The sequence below is a fragment of the Amblyraja radiata genome, chromosome 3 (assembly GCF_010909765.2).
Source record: "Amblyraja radiata isolate CabotCenter1 chromosome 3, sAmbRad1.1.pri, whole genome shotgun sequence".
In the NCBI taxonomy this organism is placed as follows: domain Eukaryota; kingdom Metazoa; phylum Chordata; class Chondrichthyes; order Rajiformes; family Rajidae; genus Amblyraja; species Amblyraja radiata.
Window position 1 is genome coordinate 119,325,905 of NC_045958.1, and position 16,906 is coordinate 119,342,810.

A 16,906-nucleotide genomic window follows, 5' to 3' on the forward strand; every position below is an offset into this window, starting at 1 on the left:
CGTTGCAAAATGGGCTAACTCCAGTTTCCAGATTATTTACCAAATCACTACAATCAGTGCTTCGACAGCACAGAGCTAACAAATAAGTGGCATGGCCAATCTAGATGATATTGAACATACTGTATTTTACTAAATTAGCCTTATCAGCCATATTTGAGAAATTGGTTCTCACCCGTCCAGTTAAATTCAATTTAAGTTGATACCAACTGAAACTATTGATTATTGGGATACAATCAAACCATTTATTTGTCTGGGATCAGCTCTGAGACAAAAGATTAGACCTCTGCTATTCTCAGCTGAAACTAACATAGTCACAATGATGGACGAACAGTATTCAGCGTTGCTCCACTAAAAACCTCTCATCTGTAAATCTTCAGTCATTTCCAAACTGATGCTATTGCCCAAAGATGGGAAATCTACTAATACCATCTCTAGTTATGGAGGCAGATGGGATTAGCATGAGTTATCAAGTGTTCAGTTATGGTATCAACTGCCAATGGACACCAGGTGCATTCTGTGCATTAAAGGGCGTGTGGATATGCATAACCTGCATGCACAAGTCCAAGGTGATACACTTTGGTGGTGGTATATATTAATCACAAAGGTTCAATCAAATCAAAGTATCCGGTGATAGTTTTACTTAACCGCATTTAGCACTGGTGTATTATCATGCAAAATCAATGACAACACAGAATGAATGTGTGATCACAAAGTATTTAATGACATTGTGGATCGATGGAACACTAACGATTGAAATGCTTGCATCCAGGCTCAATCACCAGTTGCAAAAAATACGAGGCATATTAGTGGCGAAGGGTGCATTCTCGCTACACTAGGGAGGAATGTTCTTTTATGTCTTCCTCCATTTGGCCTCAATAGACGGGTCTTGCAAAATACAGCAAGATTCCCGCTTCCGGGTTTTCATAGCACCTGTCTGGGTTATATACCCATGGTTCCCGCTGATGTGGGGAATGAGCATAAAACCTTACATGGTTATTTCCAGACAAAAAAGATGCTGGTTCAGTTGTGATGTTGAAACCATCCTCTGCATGATATAATCAATTCATAAACTTACAGACTCTGAGAGACCGTTTCCTGCGGCTCGGGTTGTCAAACCATAAGCATTAGGAGTGCCCACTGCAGATTGCAGGGATAGCACCAAATAGCAGCAATCTGCATAGGAGATGGGAAGTATTGTTTATTCTTCTTTACGTTTAACTCGGCACGGATGACTGACACATTGAAATTCAGTTTTATGGGAATATAACATCAAGTTAAAATTCCATTTACTGTGCCTGAAGTACCTCCTCATCATTTGGCTGCGGAGAATATAAACCACTCTGTCCGGTCTCACCCTCTGACATCTAGATTATGAAGGGTATCGTCAACTAAAAACCTCCTAGGCCTAGGGAGGCAGAGATATGGGTTGTTAACATTGTGCTACGTCACATCGCCGATAGGCACCAGCAACATCCCTGTCCTTGGTCAAACTCACGTACTAGTGGTTATGCCATGGCCCTGAGTACAGCGCTACGGGTCCAGTCATTGCTACACTGGATAGGATGATCATATCTGCGGGCTATAATAACATGTTTTGTTCATGATAAATCAAGCAGAGCAGACAGGGACACAGACCAAACTAGATGTTGCATATCCCATGGACCTTGGGTTGCGTGTGATCACGCATCTGTACCAGTATGTCAAGGTCCCTAAGAGCCTTATAGACTCTGACTAGCAATATTGTTAGTTACATGAAACCTCGTTAGAAGGAATCACTACGAACCTTCTCCAGAGAGTTAAATGGGTCTGGCATATATAGGAGTGTACATTGAAATTGAGTCTCACTCTACCAGGACCGCTATACCTCAGTAGCAGGGTTATGGACCACATCCTAACGGCTGCAGGATGGTCAAACTATTAAACTGTACAAATATTCAGAATAAATCTATTGCCAGATCGGGGGTATTTGCCAACTCTATGTTAGGTATGGTTCAGGTTGAGGGAGGTTACGATTCCCACTATTGTTCATTAATAGCATCAACATGTCTATATCTATGTCATGTCTGAATGCAATATTAATGTTCACTCATCATTGGCCCACTAATGTTGTGTATGACGCCTGGACTCGTTTCCACGGCATGAAATCACAGAGCTTTAAAATCGTCACGTAGTCACTCACGTGACTCCGAAGTAAAATAGTAAGATTAAACGAGAACTTACCAGTTTGAAGTTTGATCTTTATTTTATGAGGAGTAACGTTGAGGGATTACGTGCCCTCCACGCCCACCCTCGATCATAAAGTTCAACTGGTATCCTATTTCTCTAATCTTACTATGTTCAGTTCATTTACTGTTGTCTGTGATTTCACACCGCTGCGTTGAAGATTGACACGCATGCGTCCTGGCGGGGTCTGCACGTAACCCCTCAACGTTACTCCTCATAAAATAAAGATCAAACTTCAAACTGGTAAGTTCTCGTTTAATCTTACTATTTTACAGCATAAAAATATTCAAGTAAGTAAAGGCTCATAATGAAAGGCCTCAACCTCAGCTAGGCGACTGTTCATAGAAACATAGAAAATAGGTGCAGGAGGAGGTCATTCGGCCCTTTCGAGCTAGCACCGCCATTCATTGTGATCATGGCTGATCGTCCCCTATCAATAACCCGTGCCTGCCTTCTCCCCATATCCCTTGACTCCACTAGCCCCTAGAGCTCTATCTAATTCTCTCTTAAATCCATCCAGTGACTTGGCCTCCACTGCCCTCTGTGGCAGGGAATTCCATAAATTCACAACTCTCTGGGTGAAAATCTTTTTTCTCACCTCAGTCTTAAATGACCTTCCCTTTATTCTAAGACTGTGGCCCCTGGTTCTGGACTCGCCCGACATTGGGAACATTTTTCTGCATCCAGTCCTTTTATAATTTTATATGTTTCTATAAGATACCCCCTCATCCTTCTAAACTCCAGTGAATACAAGCCTAGAATACAACACTGTTCGAGAGACAGGATCAGACAGAAAAAAAAATCCCTCATTTTTGCAAAGTTTCTCTAGTTGTTGCTTGTACTGACAATGCAGGCGTTATTTCTGAAGGGATTTAACGTGATACAAACAACAACCAGAACAGGTTAACCCTTGACTTGACAAAACAGAGAACTTTGCCAACAGTTGATATCCGCACAGGATGTCAGAGCTTGAAACTGGCATTCAACAGATTTCACACATAGTGAGAAACAAATGTAATTTAAAGACTACTGAATTATTTCCCTAGATTAAGGTGGCACAGTGATAGCTGCCCCCTTACAGCTCCAGAAAACTGGATTTGCTCCTGACTCGGGGTACTGTCTACACGGAGTTTGCATGTTCTTCCTGTGACTGCGTGAGTTTTCTCCGGGTGCTCCGGTTTCCTCCCACACTCCAAAGACGTACAAGTTTGTAGGTTAATTGGCTTCAGTAAGTTGTAAAATTGTCCCCAGTGTATGGCGGTGATCGCTGGTTGGCGTGGACGCGGTGGACCGAAGGGCCTGTTCCCGCGCTGTATCTCTATCTGGAGTCTGAAGGAACGGCCGTTAGAAAGCGTGAGACAGGCTACGTCAGTAAGAGGATCTCAGATTCAGATTCAGATTCAGATTCAATTTTAATTGTCATTGTCAGTGTACAATACAGAGACAACGAAATGCATTTAGCATCTCCCTGGAAGAGCGACATAGCAAATGATTTGAATAAATAATAATAAGTGATAATAAGTGTCCGGGGGGTGGGGGGGTGATTGGCAGTCACCGAGGTACGTTGTTGAGTAGAGTGACAGCCACCGGGAAGAAGCTGTTCCTGGACCTGCTGGTCCGGCAACGGAGAGACCTGTAGCACCTCCCGGATGGTAGGAGGGTAAACAGTCCATGGTTGGGGTGAGAGCAGTCCTTGGCGATGCTGAGCGCCCTCCGCAGACAACCCTTGCTTTGGACAGACTCAATGGAGGGGAGCGAGGAACCGGTGATGCGTTGGGCAATATTCACCACCCTCTGCAATGCCTTCCGGTCGGAGACAGAGCAGTTGCCATACCATACTGTGATGCAGTTGGTAAGGATGCTCTCGATGGTGCAGCGGTAGAAGTTCACCAGGATCTGAGGAGACAGATGGACCTTCTTCAGTCTCCTCAGGAAGAAGAGACGCTGGTGAGCCTTCTTGATCAGAGTTGAGGTATTGTGGGTCCAAGAGAGGTCATCGGAGATGTTGACTCCCAGGAACCTGAAGCTAGAAACACGTTCCACCTCCGTCCCGTTAATGTGGATGGGGGTGTGCGTGCCGCCCCTGGACTTCCTGAAGTCTACAATGAGCTCCTTGGTCTTCTTGGAGTTAAGGGCCAGGTTGTTGTCAGCGCACCATGCTGCTAAGTGCTGGACCTCCTCCCTGTAGGCCGACTCATCGTTGTTGCTGATGAGGCCAATCACCGTTGTATCATCTGCATACTTGATGATGGTGTTAGTACCATGTACAGGTGTGCAGTCATAGGTGAAGAGGGAGTAGAGGAGGGGGCTCAGCACACAGCCCTGTGGAACGCCGGTGTTCAGGGTGAGGGTTGAAGAGGTGTGCTTGTCTAACCTAACAGACTGGGGTCTGTTGGTTAGAAAGTCCAGTATCCAGTTGCAGAGGGAGGGATCGATGCCCAGGTTACCGAGTTTGGTGATCAGTTTAGATGGTATAATGGTGTTGAATGCTGAGCTGTAATCGATTAACAGCATTCTTACGTAAGTGTCTCTGTTGTCGAGGTGGGAGAGGGCGGAGTGAAGTGCCGTTGAGATGGCATCCTCCGTACTCCTGTTCTTGCGGTAGGCAAACTGATAGGGATCCAGTGTGGGGGGTAGGCAGCTATTGAGGTGTGCCAGGACCAGCCTCTCGAAGCACTTGGTGATGATGGGGGTAAGTGCAACTGGGCGGAAGTCGTTGAGGCTTGCCGCAGTGGAGTGTTTTGGCACTGGCACGATGGAGGTGGTTTTAAGGCACGTAGGGACAACTGCTTGGGCAAGTGACAGGTTGAAGATGTCAGTCCAGACGTCTGTCAGCTGCGCAGCACAGGCCCTGAGCACGCGCCCGGGGATGCCGTCAGGGCCAGCAGCTTTACGTGCATTAGTCCTACTCAGTGCCACGAATACGTCGTAGGGGGTGAGTGTGAGGGGTTGGTGATCGGCAGGTAGCACAGCCTTGATGGCTGTCTCTAGATTGTCTCTGTCGAAGCGGCCATAGAAGTGGTTAAGCTCCTCAAGGAAGGAGGCGTCGCTGGATGTGGGGGTGGTGTTGGAGGGTCTGTAGTCCGTGATGGCCTGGATGCCTTGCCACATGCGTCGGGGGTCGGAGTTGTTGTTGAAGTGCTCCTCAATCCTGAGCTTATGGCAGTGCTTGGCCTTCTTGATGCCCCTCTTCAGGTTAGCCCTGGCTGAACTGTAGGCTCGAGCATCGCCTGACCTGAAAGCGGTGTCCCGTGCTTTCAGCAGTAGCCTGACCTCGCTGTTCATCCATGGCTTCTGATTCGGGAATATGGTCACCTGTTTGAGGGAGGTGATACTATTGATGGTGGAGTTTATAAAGTCCAGAACAGAGGATGTGTAGGAATCAATGTCCGTGTGGGAGTCAAGGGTGGCCTGGGCTGCAAACGCCTTCCAGTCAGTGTTTCCAAAACACTGCTGAAGTGTGAAGTCCGCTTCCTCTGACCAGACTTTAACTGTCCTCACAGTTGGTTTAACCCGTCTGATGAGTGGGGAGTACTTAGGGAGCAGGAACAATGAGACGTGATCAGACTGACCAAGGTGGGGGAGGGGGGTGGCTTTGTAAGCTTCAGCCATGTTGGTGTAGACTTTGTCCAGTGTCTTGTCTACTCTAGTGGGGAAGGAGACATGTTGGTGGAATTTGGGGAGTACAGGCTTCAGGTTAGAGTGATTGAAGTCACCCGCAACAATGAAGGCTGCCTCGGGGTTGTGCGTCTGTTGTTTGCTAATGGCAGTATGCAGCTCTTTCATTGCAAGCTTGGCATTAGCATCAGGAGGGATATAGGCTGCAGTCACAACAGTGGAGGTGAACTCTCTGGGCAGATAGAACGGTCTGCATCTAACCAAGAGGAACTCAAGGTTAGCTGAGCAGTGACTCTCGATGATGGTGGTGTCCGTGCACCATGCTTTATTTACATAAATGCACAGACCCCCACCTCTGGTCTTACCGGAGTCTGATGTCCTGTCCGCTCGGAGTAAATGACGCCCCGATAGCTGGATGGCGCTGTCAGGAACGTCAGTGTTGAGCCAAGTTTCCGTGAAGATCAGGATGTTGCAGTCCTTGATCCAGCTGTGGGAGGTGATCCTTAGCCGGAGTTCGTCCATTTTGTTTGCCAGTGAGCGCACGTTGGCGAGGAAAAGGCTAGGAATCGCCACCCTGTGTGGGGCTAGCTCTAACCTGGCCTTTAACCCACCTGTGAATCTGTGAATATACACAATGCACATCTGTTATTTAACTCTTCCTCGACTCGACATCAGACCCCTCTCGTGAGAAATGGTTCTCTAAGAATTTTACAGTACTTTCCATGACTTCACAACCTCCATCTTTGGGATCTACTCTTCCTACCACCTCAGTTCTATTTTCCATTCCCTCAGTTTCTCAGTCTGTGTCAAATCTTTTCTGATGACGCCATTTACCATGCCAGTTCATTGGATACATTTTTATTTTTCTTCAACCAAACTAAAATTAAAGACCACATTAAGGAGCATTAAGGAGCAGTTCAGATTGGAACTGTTTATTTTTAGTTCAACATTAGGTCATCTGGTTTCACTTGATCAGAGACATTTCCTTTGTTCTAACCCCTCCTTCCATCTTCTTTGCTACCGACAATAAAACTTGTTTTCTCTCTTTACCAGTCTCAGATGCAGATGAATTGTTTCTCTTTTCACAGATATGCTCAAACCGCTGAAGGTTTCCACCATTTTCTTTTTCATGTTCTTGAAGTTCTGTTTATTTTTAATTTTGTCCCCAGCTTTCTAAACGTTCTCAGGAGAACATCATTGTTAAGAATACCTACGTTACCAATTCATTTGTGGATCACTAAAATAGGTTCTCCCACCTCTCCATGCTGTTCTCCGCATGCAACAAGATTCTATAAAGGAAAAGTATCTATTTCTTTAAAATAAGCGCAATCTACCTGCCTCCTTGTATCTCCATGAAGCATGTAACTCCCTCGTGATGGTACACAAAAATGCTGGAGAAACTCAACGGTTGCAGCAGCATCTATGGAACGAAGGAAATAGGCAACGTTTCGGGCCGAAACCCTTCTTCGGGGTTTCCCGTCTTCAACGAAACGTTGCCTATTTCCATCGCTCCATAGATGCTGCTGCACCCACTGAGTTTCTCCAGCATTTTTTTGTACCTTCGATTTTCCAGCATCTGCAGTTCCTTTTTAAATACTTCCCTCGTGGTAGTGTTTAAACTGACTGGTCTGGTTTTTATTGTATTTTGGGGAAACTGACCCACAGGGTGATGAATCGCAGACTTGAAATTATAAATTAAATATTTAGTTTAGTTTAAAGATACGGGGTGGATACAGGCCCTTCGGCCCACCATGTTCGTGTCGACCAGCGATCACCCATGCACTGGTTAGATCCTACACAGTAAGGACTATTTACAGAAGCCAATTAACCTACAAATCAGCACGTTTTGGGGATGTGGGAGGAAACTGGAATACCGTAATGGGGAGAAGGCAGGAGAATGGGGTTAGGAGGGAGAGATAGATCAGACACGATTGAATGGCGGGGTAGACTTGATGGGCCGAATGACCAAATTCTACTCCTATCACTTATTAACTAATGACCACCTGGAGCAAGCCCACATGGTCACAGGGAGAACGCACAAACTCCATACAGACAGCACCTGTAATCAGAATCAAGCCCAGATATCTGGAGCTGTAAGGCAGCAACTATACCTCTGCGCTTCAGTGTTGCCCCCTTTTGCTCAGAAATTTCAGAGGATAATTTTTATATATGCAGCAATGATAAGGCGCAAACTATGCTATGTTGAAAGATTGATATAAGATTCTCAAGGTCCAGAGAGATTAAATTCTAAAGCATTTCATATGGAAACAGTCCTGCTGTTGGGATTTTTTTTCTCCACCACTTAGATTGATTGGAAAGGTTTAGAAAAAAATAATTGATGTAGTTGATAAATGAAAATATAAACATATTACCTTTTTATTCCAACTGCTCTTAATAGTTAGAAAATTATCTAGAGAATATAATTTGGAATATTCCTGAGTTGAAATAATGTTTTGATTTTGCATGTCTGTGAAACAAGTTTCATTTCTGTGCCTGGCACTTGCAACTTGTGGGAAGGCTGCCATTTGAAAAAAAAACCCTCTTGATTTTGCACCAGATATTATTGCTGTGGGAATATGGAAATATTGAGACACATCAATCCTCTGATCATTTATTTTTTCGTTGGAACTAAAGCCAATCAATGGGTGGAGTTGAGACCAATGTTTTCATGGAAAGCAACATGTAGCAACAGAAAATGGTTGAAATCCTCTGGAGTTTAGGCAGCAGATGCGAATTAATGCCCCTGTCCCACTAATGCCCCTGTCCCACTAAGGAAACCTGAACGGAAACCTCTGGAGACTTTGCGCCCCACCCAAGGTTTCCGTGCAGTTCCCAGAGGTTTTTGTCAGTCTCCCTACCTGCTTCCACTACCTGCAACCTCTGGCAACCACCTGCAATCTCCGGGAACCGCACCTGTCCTTGGGTGGGGTGCAAAGTCTCCAGAGGTTTCCGTTCAGGTTTCCTAAGTGGGACAGGGGCATAAGGTAATAAATTAATGTGATAGGAGAAGAACTAGGCCATTCGGCCCATCAAGTGTACGCTATTCAATCATGGCCGATCTATCTCTCCCTCCTAACCCCATTCTCCTGCCTTCTCCCCATAACCCCTGACACCTGTACTAATCAATAATCAATAAAGAAAAAGAGAATTAAAATTTCTCTTCAATCTATTTTCAGAATTTGGTGAGTCCACCATTGTTTCAGACAGCACGTTTAATGCCTTATCTATACTGTGTGTTTATTCATTCCTACGAAAGGTCGTTAGCCAAAAAGACGAACCCTGTTTCTTTCTGCACAGAAGCTGCCTGACTTACTGAGTATTTCCAGCAATGTTTGTTTCCAATTCCAATATCAGCAGTTGTTTCATGCCTGCTGCTGTAAATAGGTTGTGAGCATGTCTAATCATTCTTGTGTATATTATGCACCAGTACTTATTCAATGCCTATTGAAATCTGTTTGAAGATGATTGGGTTTATTTCCAACAAGTATAACATTTACAACGCTGCTACCATGTCCACGGTTTACGTAATGTCCAACTTTTTCCACATAGACTAGAGCATTGTTAGAATTACACAACTGCGGTGAGGATTATTCTCCCCTCTGTCAATTAAACAGTTGCTGCCGTGCACACTAATCAGTAATATTAGAAGGTACACAAAAAAGCTGGAGAAACTCAGCGGGTGCAGCAGCATCTATGGAGCGAAGGAAATAGGCAACGTTTCGGGCCGAAACCCTTCTTCAGACTGAGAGTCGGGAGAGGGGAACTAGAGATATAAACATGTAATCTTTGCCAAACATGAAGCCAAGGCCAACTCATCTACCTGCACATGATCCCTATCTCTCCATTCCTGGATATCCATGTGTGCATTCAAAAACCTCTTCAATGCCACTATCGTATCTGCTTCCACCACCACCACCCCCGCAGTGTGTTCCAGGCACCTACCACCCTCTGTATAAATCGGGCATTAAGACCTTTGTCATGGAAGGTAAGGACTTATTCAAAACGAGAGCTAGGGCATTGTGAACATTTGAAATTTTGAAGGAATTAATTTGGTGAAATTAATGTCATCGTCAAAGCAACAGTAATTTATTAATAATGAAATGTATCCATAGTGAAGAAATCATTCTATGGGCAAACAACTTCAATTTTATCTGAGGATGTGGGTGATTTTTTTTGTTAACCTGGTAACAGTCCTGGTGTAAGCCATTTAATTCTTGAAGCCAAATAAAATGTTACCTTCAATGGTTAATGAAGGTGTGAATAGTGATGATGATTTTAAAGGAACGTAAAGCCAGTGCGAATTGTCCTATAAATCACAGCCAGCTAAGACTGAGGACATATGCAGCAGAGTCTGAAAGAATTAAGAGTAGGAGGTGCAACTTGAAACATGTCCCTAATCCCTTTATGTATGTTGCGCGTTGGATAAATTGAATGGAAATTGATGGCCTAAGGTTTTTGGCTTTGATTATGTTCCCAGAGATTGAGTTGGACGTCGAGAACAGATGTTCCCAGCTCAGATTTCCCTCTCATTGTTGAAAGGCAGCTGATGTGTTGTTTAACGTTACCAGCAGTAACTGTAGATGGATAGCACAAAATCTGCCTCCGTTGTGTAGCCTTGTGCTCTTCTGGCACTGTAGATTCTGCAGACACCGAGAAACTTAGAAACGAGATCCCTCCTGGCATTTTAAACAAAACTTGTATTTAAAAGGCAAAATCCATGGACGATTGGAGGGAGTGTCCCTTCTCTGCTTGTTCTCTCTCTCGCTCCGTGTGATCTCCCTCCCCTGTGGACGGCTCCACCTTGCTCCAGAAACTGGTTCTGAATTAGACCAATCCCACACATCCTGGTGACCCCTCAGCACTGGGATAGATTAAACCCTGGTTGTATAACATTTAAATTTGATGCTCTTGTTTAAATATTCCGGATGCAAATAAAAAAAATAAATTTGAAGCCAGCAAACGGTCTAAATAAGGGACAAATTCCCAACGGCAATTCGTTGACCGACTTGGATGATGAGTTGGCCCTGCTGCTGGACTGCACACAAAGCCCAGCCGGCGGGCCAGCTGAGGAGTTTTGGCCCGGGCGCCGGACTTTGCGCGCAACATCGCGCAGCCCTGGCCAAAGCTCCTCAGCTGGCCCGCCGGCTAGGTTTTGTGTTCTGCTGCACGCAAATTCCGGCCACCCATCCAACAAACCAATTGAGCCCAATATACGGGATCTCCCGGCTAATACGGGACAGTTGGCAACCCTATGTGCTAGTCACAGAAGTAGATCTGCAATCACACGTTACAATCACTCCACTCATTTGAAATTGGACTGAACATTGAAGAAAGTGCAGTTTATTTTCAAGTTGGGTGCTATCCTACGTGGTGGGAATAGTTTTAATAACCATCTTAATACCTGGATAGAGGATGCATTAAAGTTTGACCAACTCATTAACGTATCGAGTGGTACAGTGTTAGAGTTGCTGCCTTACAGCGCCGGAGACCCGGGTTTGATCCTGACGACTGGTGCTGTCTGTACGGAGATTGAACGTTCTCCCTGTGACCGCGTGGGTTTTCTCCGGGTGCTCCGATTTCCTCCCACACTCCAAAGCTGTGCAAGTTTGTATATTAATTGGCTTCTGTAAATTGGCACAAGTGTGTAGAATTGGACTGGTGTATGGGAAATCGCTAGTCATCAAGGACTTGGCGGGCCTAAGGGCATGTTTCCATTGCCGTACCTCTAGAACTAAAACCCAGAGCTCGCCTATCTGAGCAAATATCATACATTATTCTGGGTCTGGTATGTGTACGCTTCCAGGTGTATGGGTTGAATGGGGAATTCCTTGGTACAGACTGGCTCCATGGTTTGGAAGTTTCTGGCTAAATTTATTGATTTAATATGTAAGATTACTTTCAAGATCATGACAATATGTTTGGACCAATAACTAGAAAATAAGAGTTGCTGCCTTACAGCGAATGCAGCGCCAGGGACCCGGGTTCGATCCCGACTACGGGTGCTGTCTGTACAGAGCTTGTACGTTCTCCCCGTGACCTGCGTGGGGTTTTCTCCGCGACCTTCGGTTTCCTCCCACACTCCAAAGACGTACAGGTTTGTAGGTTAATTGGCTTGGTAAATGTAAAAATTGTCCATAGTGGGTGTAGGATAGTGTTAATGGGCGGGGATCGCTGGTCGGTGCGGACCCGGTGGGCCGAAGGGCCTGTTTCCGCACTGTATCTCTAAATTAAACTAAACTAATGCGGGTGTGCAGAGCATTGAACATGCTTCTTGGCTTTTGTAACTATTCAAAGGTCCTCTCCGTACAGACTGTTAATGATTGTTTTTCATGGGCCTTGTTTCACAGGGCGATGGACAGAGAGCTATGGTCATTACTGGGCCCAACATGGGAGGAAAGAGCTCTTACATTAGACAAGTAGCCATGATCACTATTATGGCACAAATCGGGTCGTATGTCCCGGCAGAAGAAGCGGTGATTGGTATTGTGGACAACATATACACAAGGTATGATTTCACTTTCTCAAAGTAAGTGGGTACCTCTCAATGAGAATTCAATTCTGTTTTTTTACTATAACACTTTAACTTCCCTGAGGGATTATGTGACTGAAACACAGCAAATGTTTTGTTTAATCTCTGTGTACATTTTACATCTAAAGTGAGATTTTATACTTGTGAAGTTCGAATGTAGAGCCTGGGACTTGAAAACAAATGAAATTATGCATCCAATTTGGGGGGGAAATCTGTTTGCTCTCTTTCACTAACTTAGTTTAGTTTCGAGACACAAGATGGAAACAGGCCCTTTGGCCCACCGAGACCACGCCGGCCATCCATCACCCGTTCACTCGATTTCTATGTTATCCCTCATTCTCATCAGTTCGCTACACATTTGGAACAATTTTACAGAAGCCAAATAATCTGCAAACACACATCTGGGATGTGGGAGGAAACCCACCTGGTCACAGGACATGTGCAAACTCCACACATACAGTACCCAAGGTCAGGATCGATCTGGGGTGTCCGAAGTGCTGAGGCAGCAGCACTACTAGCTGCGCCACTGCTTATAAGGTCATAAGTGATAGCAGAATTAGGCCATTCGGCCCATCGAGTCTGCTCCACCATTGAATCATGGCTGATCTATCTCTCCCTCCTGACCCCATTCTCCTGCCTTCTCCCCATACCCTATGACTCACAGTTCTGCCTACTATCCCGAGTAGTTCCACATGGTGGAGGAACATTTCCTTCCGCTTCAGCTCTGAAGTGATTGGGGGCAAGTGTGGGACATAGTTCTGCAGATGGGGCAGGGGGTGCTCGATGGGAAGAATGAATGTGCTCTATGGAAAATAGTGTGCTCCTTCTGCCATTTACTTTGAACTTCTGTGCGGTTCCAATGAGTGGATTTGTGGTCTCAATGCCATCCTAAATATTCTCACTGCATTTTGAGTTGTCATGGGCTAGGGATTTTCAGGGATTGGCAGGGAGTTCCATGTTCTCAAGGTGGCTTTGAGAATGCGTATGAATAATTACATCAATCTGCCAGGTAATTTATTAGTGAACAAGTTTATCGAAGGTAGACACAAAATGCTGGAGTGACTCAGCGGGACAGGCAGCATCTCTGGAGAGAAGGAATGGTTGTCGTTTCGGGTCGAGACCCTTCTTCAGGCTGATGTTCTTGTTCAGGGAGTTTGGTATTAGGCATGAAAATGATATTATAAAAAGGAACTGCAGATGCTGATTTTCTACCAAAGATAAACACGAATGTTGGAGTAATTACGGCACGGTGGTACAACGGTAGAGTTGCTGCCGTACAGTGCCAGAGGCCGGGGTTCGATCCTGACTGCAGGTGCTGCCTGTCGGGAGTTTGTCCGTTCTCCCCGTGATCTGAATGGGGTTTTCTCCGGGACCTTCAGTTTCCTCCCACACTCCAAAGACGTACAGGTTTGTAGGTTAATTGACTTGATATAAATGTAAATTGTCCCTAGTGTGTGTAGGATAGTGCAAGTGTACGGGGATTGCTTGTCGGTGCGGACTCGGTGGGTTAAAGGGCCTGTATCTGTGCTGTATCTCTAAACTAAACTTAACAACAACTAAACTCAGCGGGTCAGGCACCAAGGAATCAAGGGATATGAGGGGAAAAAAGCAGGAACGGGGTACTGATCCTGGATGATCAGCCATGATCAAATTGAATGGCGGTGTTGGCTCGAGGGGCCGAATGGCCTACTCCTGCACCTACTTTCTATGTTTCCATCTCTGGAGAAAATGTCAGGTGACGTTTAGGGTCAGGACCCTTCTTTGGTCTATGCAAATATCTATTTGTTTATGCAAATTATGTTGCTTGGCAAATTAGCGCTTCAATGCTGAAAATGTTGACCTGGGAATGACTGCCGATAGTGGTTCACTTATCCTACCACTGGATTTTGTGGTCATTCTCCATTATTTTCAGATGCCTTCTCCTGTTAGTACATAATTCCGGAGGTCAGGGATTAATGTTACCTGATGGACCACAAGCTTGGTGCAGAATTTTCATATCTTCAAATGTCTAAAGTCTATGATGGCACCCGACACACAATGATGAATTTCTTCAGTGCCTAACTTCTTCCTCTTTACCCATCCTTTCACCTGCAAGAAATTCCCTAAAGCAGGAGTCGGCAACCTTGTTCTGCATGGGGGCCAGGACCTACGTCTGTGAGTGGATGCTGGGTCACATCTATCGCCATAGTGTGACACTTGGTGTTATTTTTCGCATTAGTTTTCATGTGTTTTTCATTTAGTTTTCTGCAGTTCCCAAGTCCCTCGCGTGCCCCGGGACTGCCTGCAGGGAACTGGGACCAGTTCCCAGGTCGGCTCGCCTTCCCCGGGACTGGCTGTGGGGCCCAGGTCGCCTGCGTGCCCCAAGACTAGCTGCAGTTCCCAGATCACATCATGTACCCGGGACTGGCTTCAGTTCCCAGGTCGCGAAAACGAATTGAAAAAAAATACGCCTGCGGGCCGGATGATTTTGGGTTACGGGCCGGATCGGGTCAATTATTATTATTTTTTTAATCTCTCTTCTTTGAAGTTGTTTGGTACCATGGCGTGGCTTACAGAATAGTGAAAGGCTTGGATAGAGTGGATGTGGAGAGGATGTTTCCACTAGTAATAATAATAATAATAAATTTTATTTATGGGCGCCTTTCAAGAGTCTCAAGGACACCTTACAAAAATTGAGCATGTAGAGGAAAAACATGTAAGGGGAATGAAATAAATAGTAGAGACAAGACTAGTACACAAAGTAAAGACAGAATTAAATACAAAACACAGTATGAGGCAATTAATGCACAGATGAAAAGGGACGGGGACGTGGGGCTAAGGATAGGCAGAGGTGAAGAGATGGGTCCTGAGGCGGGACTGGAAGATGGTGAGGGACTCGGAATTGCGGATCAGTTGGGGGAGGGAGTTCCAGAGCCTGGGAGCTGCCCTGGAGAAGGCTCTGTCCCCAAAACTGCGGAGGTTGGACTTGTGGATGGAGAGGAGACCGGCTGATGTGGATCTGAGGGACCGTGAGGGTTGGTAGGGGGAGAGGAGGTCAGTGAGATATGGGGGGGCCAGATGGTGGAGGGCTTTGTAGGTGAGGACCAGGATTTTGTAGGTGATCCGGTGGGAGATGGGAAGCCAGTGAAGTTGTTTGAGGACTGGAGTGATGTGATGCCAGGATTTGATGTGGGTGATGAGTCGGGCGGCTGCGTTCTGGACCAGTTGGAGTCGGTTGATGTAGGTGGAGCTGATGCCAAGGAGAAGTGAGTTGCAATAGTCCAGTCGGGAGGAGATGAAGGCATGGATGAGTCTTTCAGCAGCAGGCGGTGTGAGAGAGGGTCTGAGTTTGGCGATGTTGCGGAGATGAACGAAGGAGGTTTTAATTACATGGCGGATGTGAGGCTCAATGGAGAGGGTGTAATCAAAGATCACGCCAAGGTTGCGGGCCCGGGGCGATGGGGAGACAGTGGTGCCGTCGATGGTGAGAGTGGGCTTATTGATTTTGCTGAGTGTGGCTTTGGAGCCTACGAGGAGGAATTCTGTCTTATCGCTGTTGAGTTTGAGGAAATTATGTTGCATCCAGGTTTTTATAGCTGACAAACAGGAGTTGATATGGGAGGGGGGGGGGGGGTTGTGGGGGGATTTACGCCAAGGTAAATCTGGGTGTCATCAGCGTAACAGTTGAAGTCCAGATTGAAGTGGCGGAGTATCTGACCAAGGGGGAGGATGTAGATGATGAAGAGGAGGGGGCCGAGTACGGAGCCTTGGGGAACGCCTTGAGTGATTGCGGCTGTAGCAGAGGTGTGGTTGTGGAGAGAGATGAAGTGGGATCTGTTGGAAAGGTAGGAACGGAGCCAGCTGAGTGCAGAGCCTTCAATGCCGAGGTCTTTGAGTCTGGTGAGCAGGATGTTATGGTTCACTGTATCGAAGGCTGCGCTCAGGTCGAGGAGGATGAGGATGTTGAGGGAACCAGTGGCAGCAGAGGTGAGGAGGTCGTTGAGGACTTTGAGGAGAGCAGTTTCTGTGCTATGGAGGGGGCGAAAGCCAGATTGGAGGGGTTCAAGTAGGTTATACGCAAGGAGGTGGGAATGAAGTTGCGACGCAACGATACGCTCCAGGGTTTTTGAAAGAAAGGGGAGGTTTGAGATTGGGCGGTAGTTAATGAGAGAGGAGGGATCAAGACCAGGTTTCTTTAAGATTGGTGTAACGGCAGCAGTTTTGAAAGCGGGGGGGACAATTCCTTGGGACAATGAGGAGTTGAAGAGATTAGTGAGGTAGGGGCAGAGAACGGGAAGGCAGGACTTCAACAGGGGAGTGGGGAGAGGGTCGAGGGAGCAGGTAGTGGGTTTGGAAGAGCTGATGAGTTTGGAGATTTCAATAGGGGTGACCAGGTCAAACCAGGAGAGGAAGCAGTGTGGAGGAGGGGTAAGGAGGTCAGTGGAGATGTTGAAAGGAGGGGCCTTGGTAGGTGGTGGAGTAGATGCTGGGGAGTCGGGTACAGGGGATAAAGATTGATAGATGGTGCTGATTTTATCAGCGAAAAAGTGGAGGAAT

General features: G+C 46.1%; 1 protein-coding gene across 2 annotated transcripts in view; it reads left to right on the forward strand.

Moving 5' to 3' along the window:
- The window catches only part of msh3 (mutS homolog 3), a 285,979-nt gene that overhangs the window by 139,108 nt on the left and 129,965 nt on the right, over positions 1-16,906 (forward strand). For both annotated transcript variants that reach the window (XM_033018740.1, XM_033018741.1), the window contains exon 20: positions 12,189-12,346. In XM_033018740.1, the coding sequence (XP_032874631.1) occupies positions 12,189-12,346 (158 nt within the window). The remainder of the gene's footprint in view (positions 1-12,188; positions 12,347-16,906) is intronic.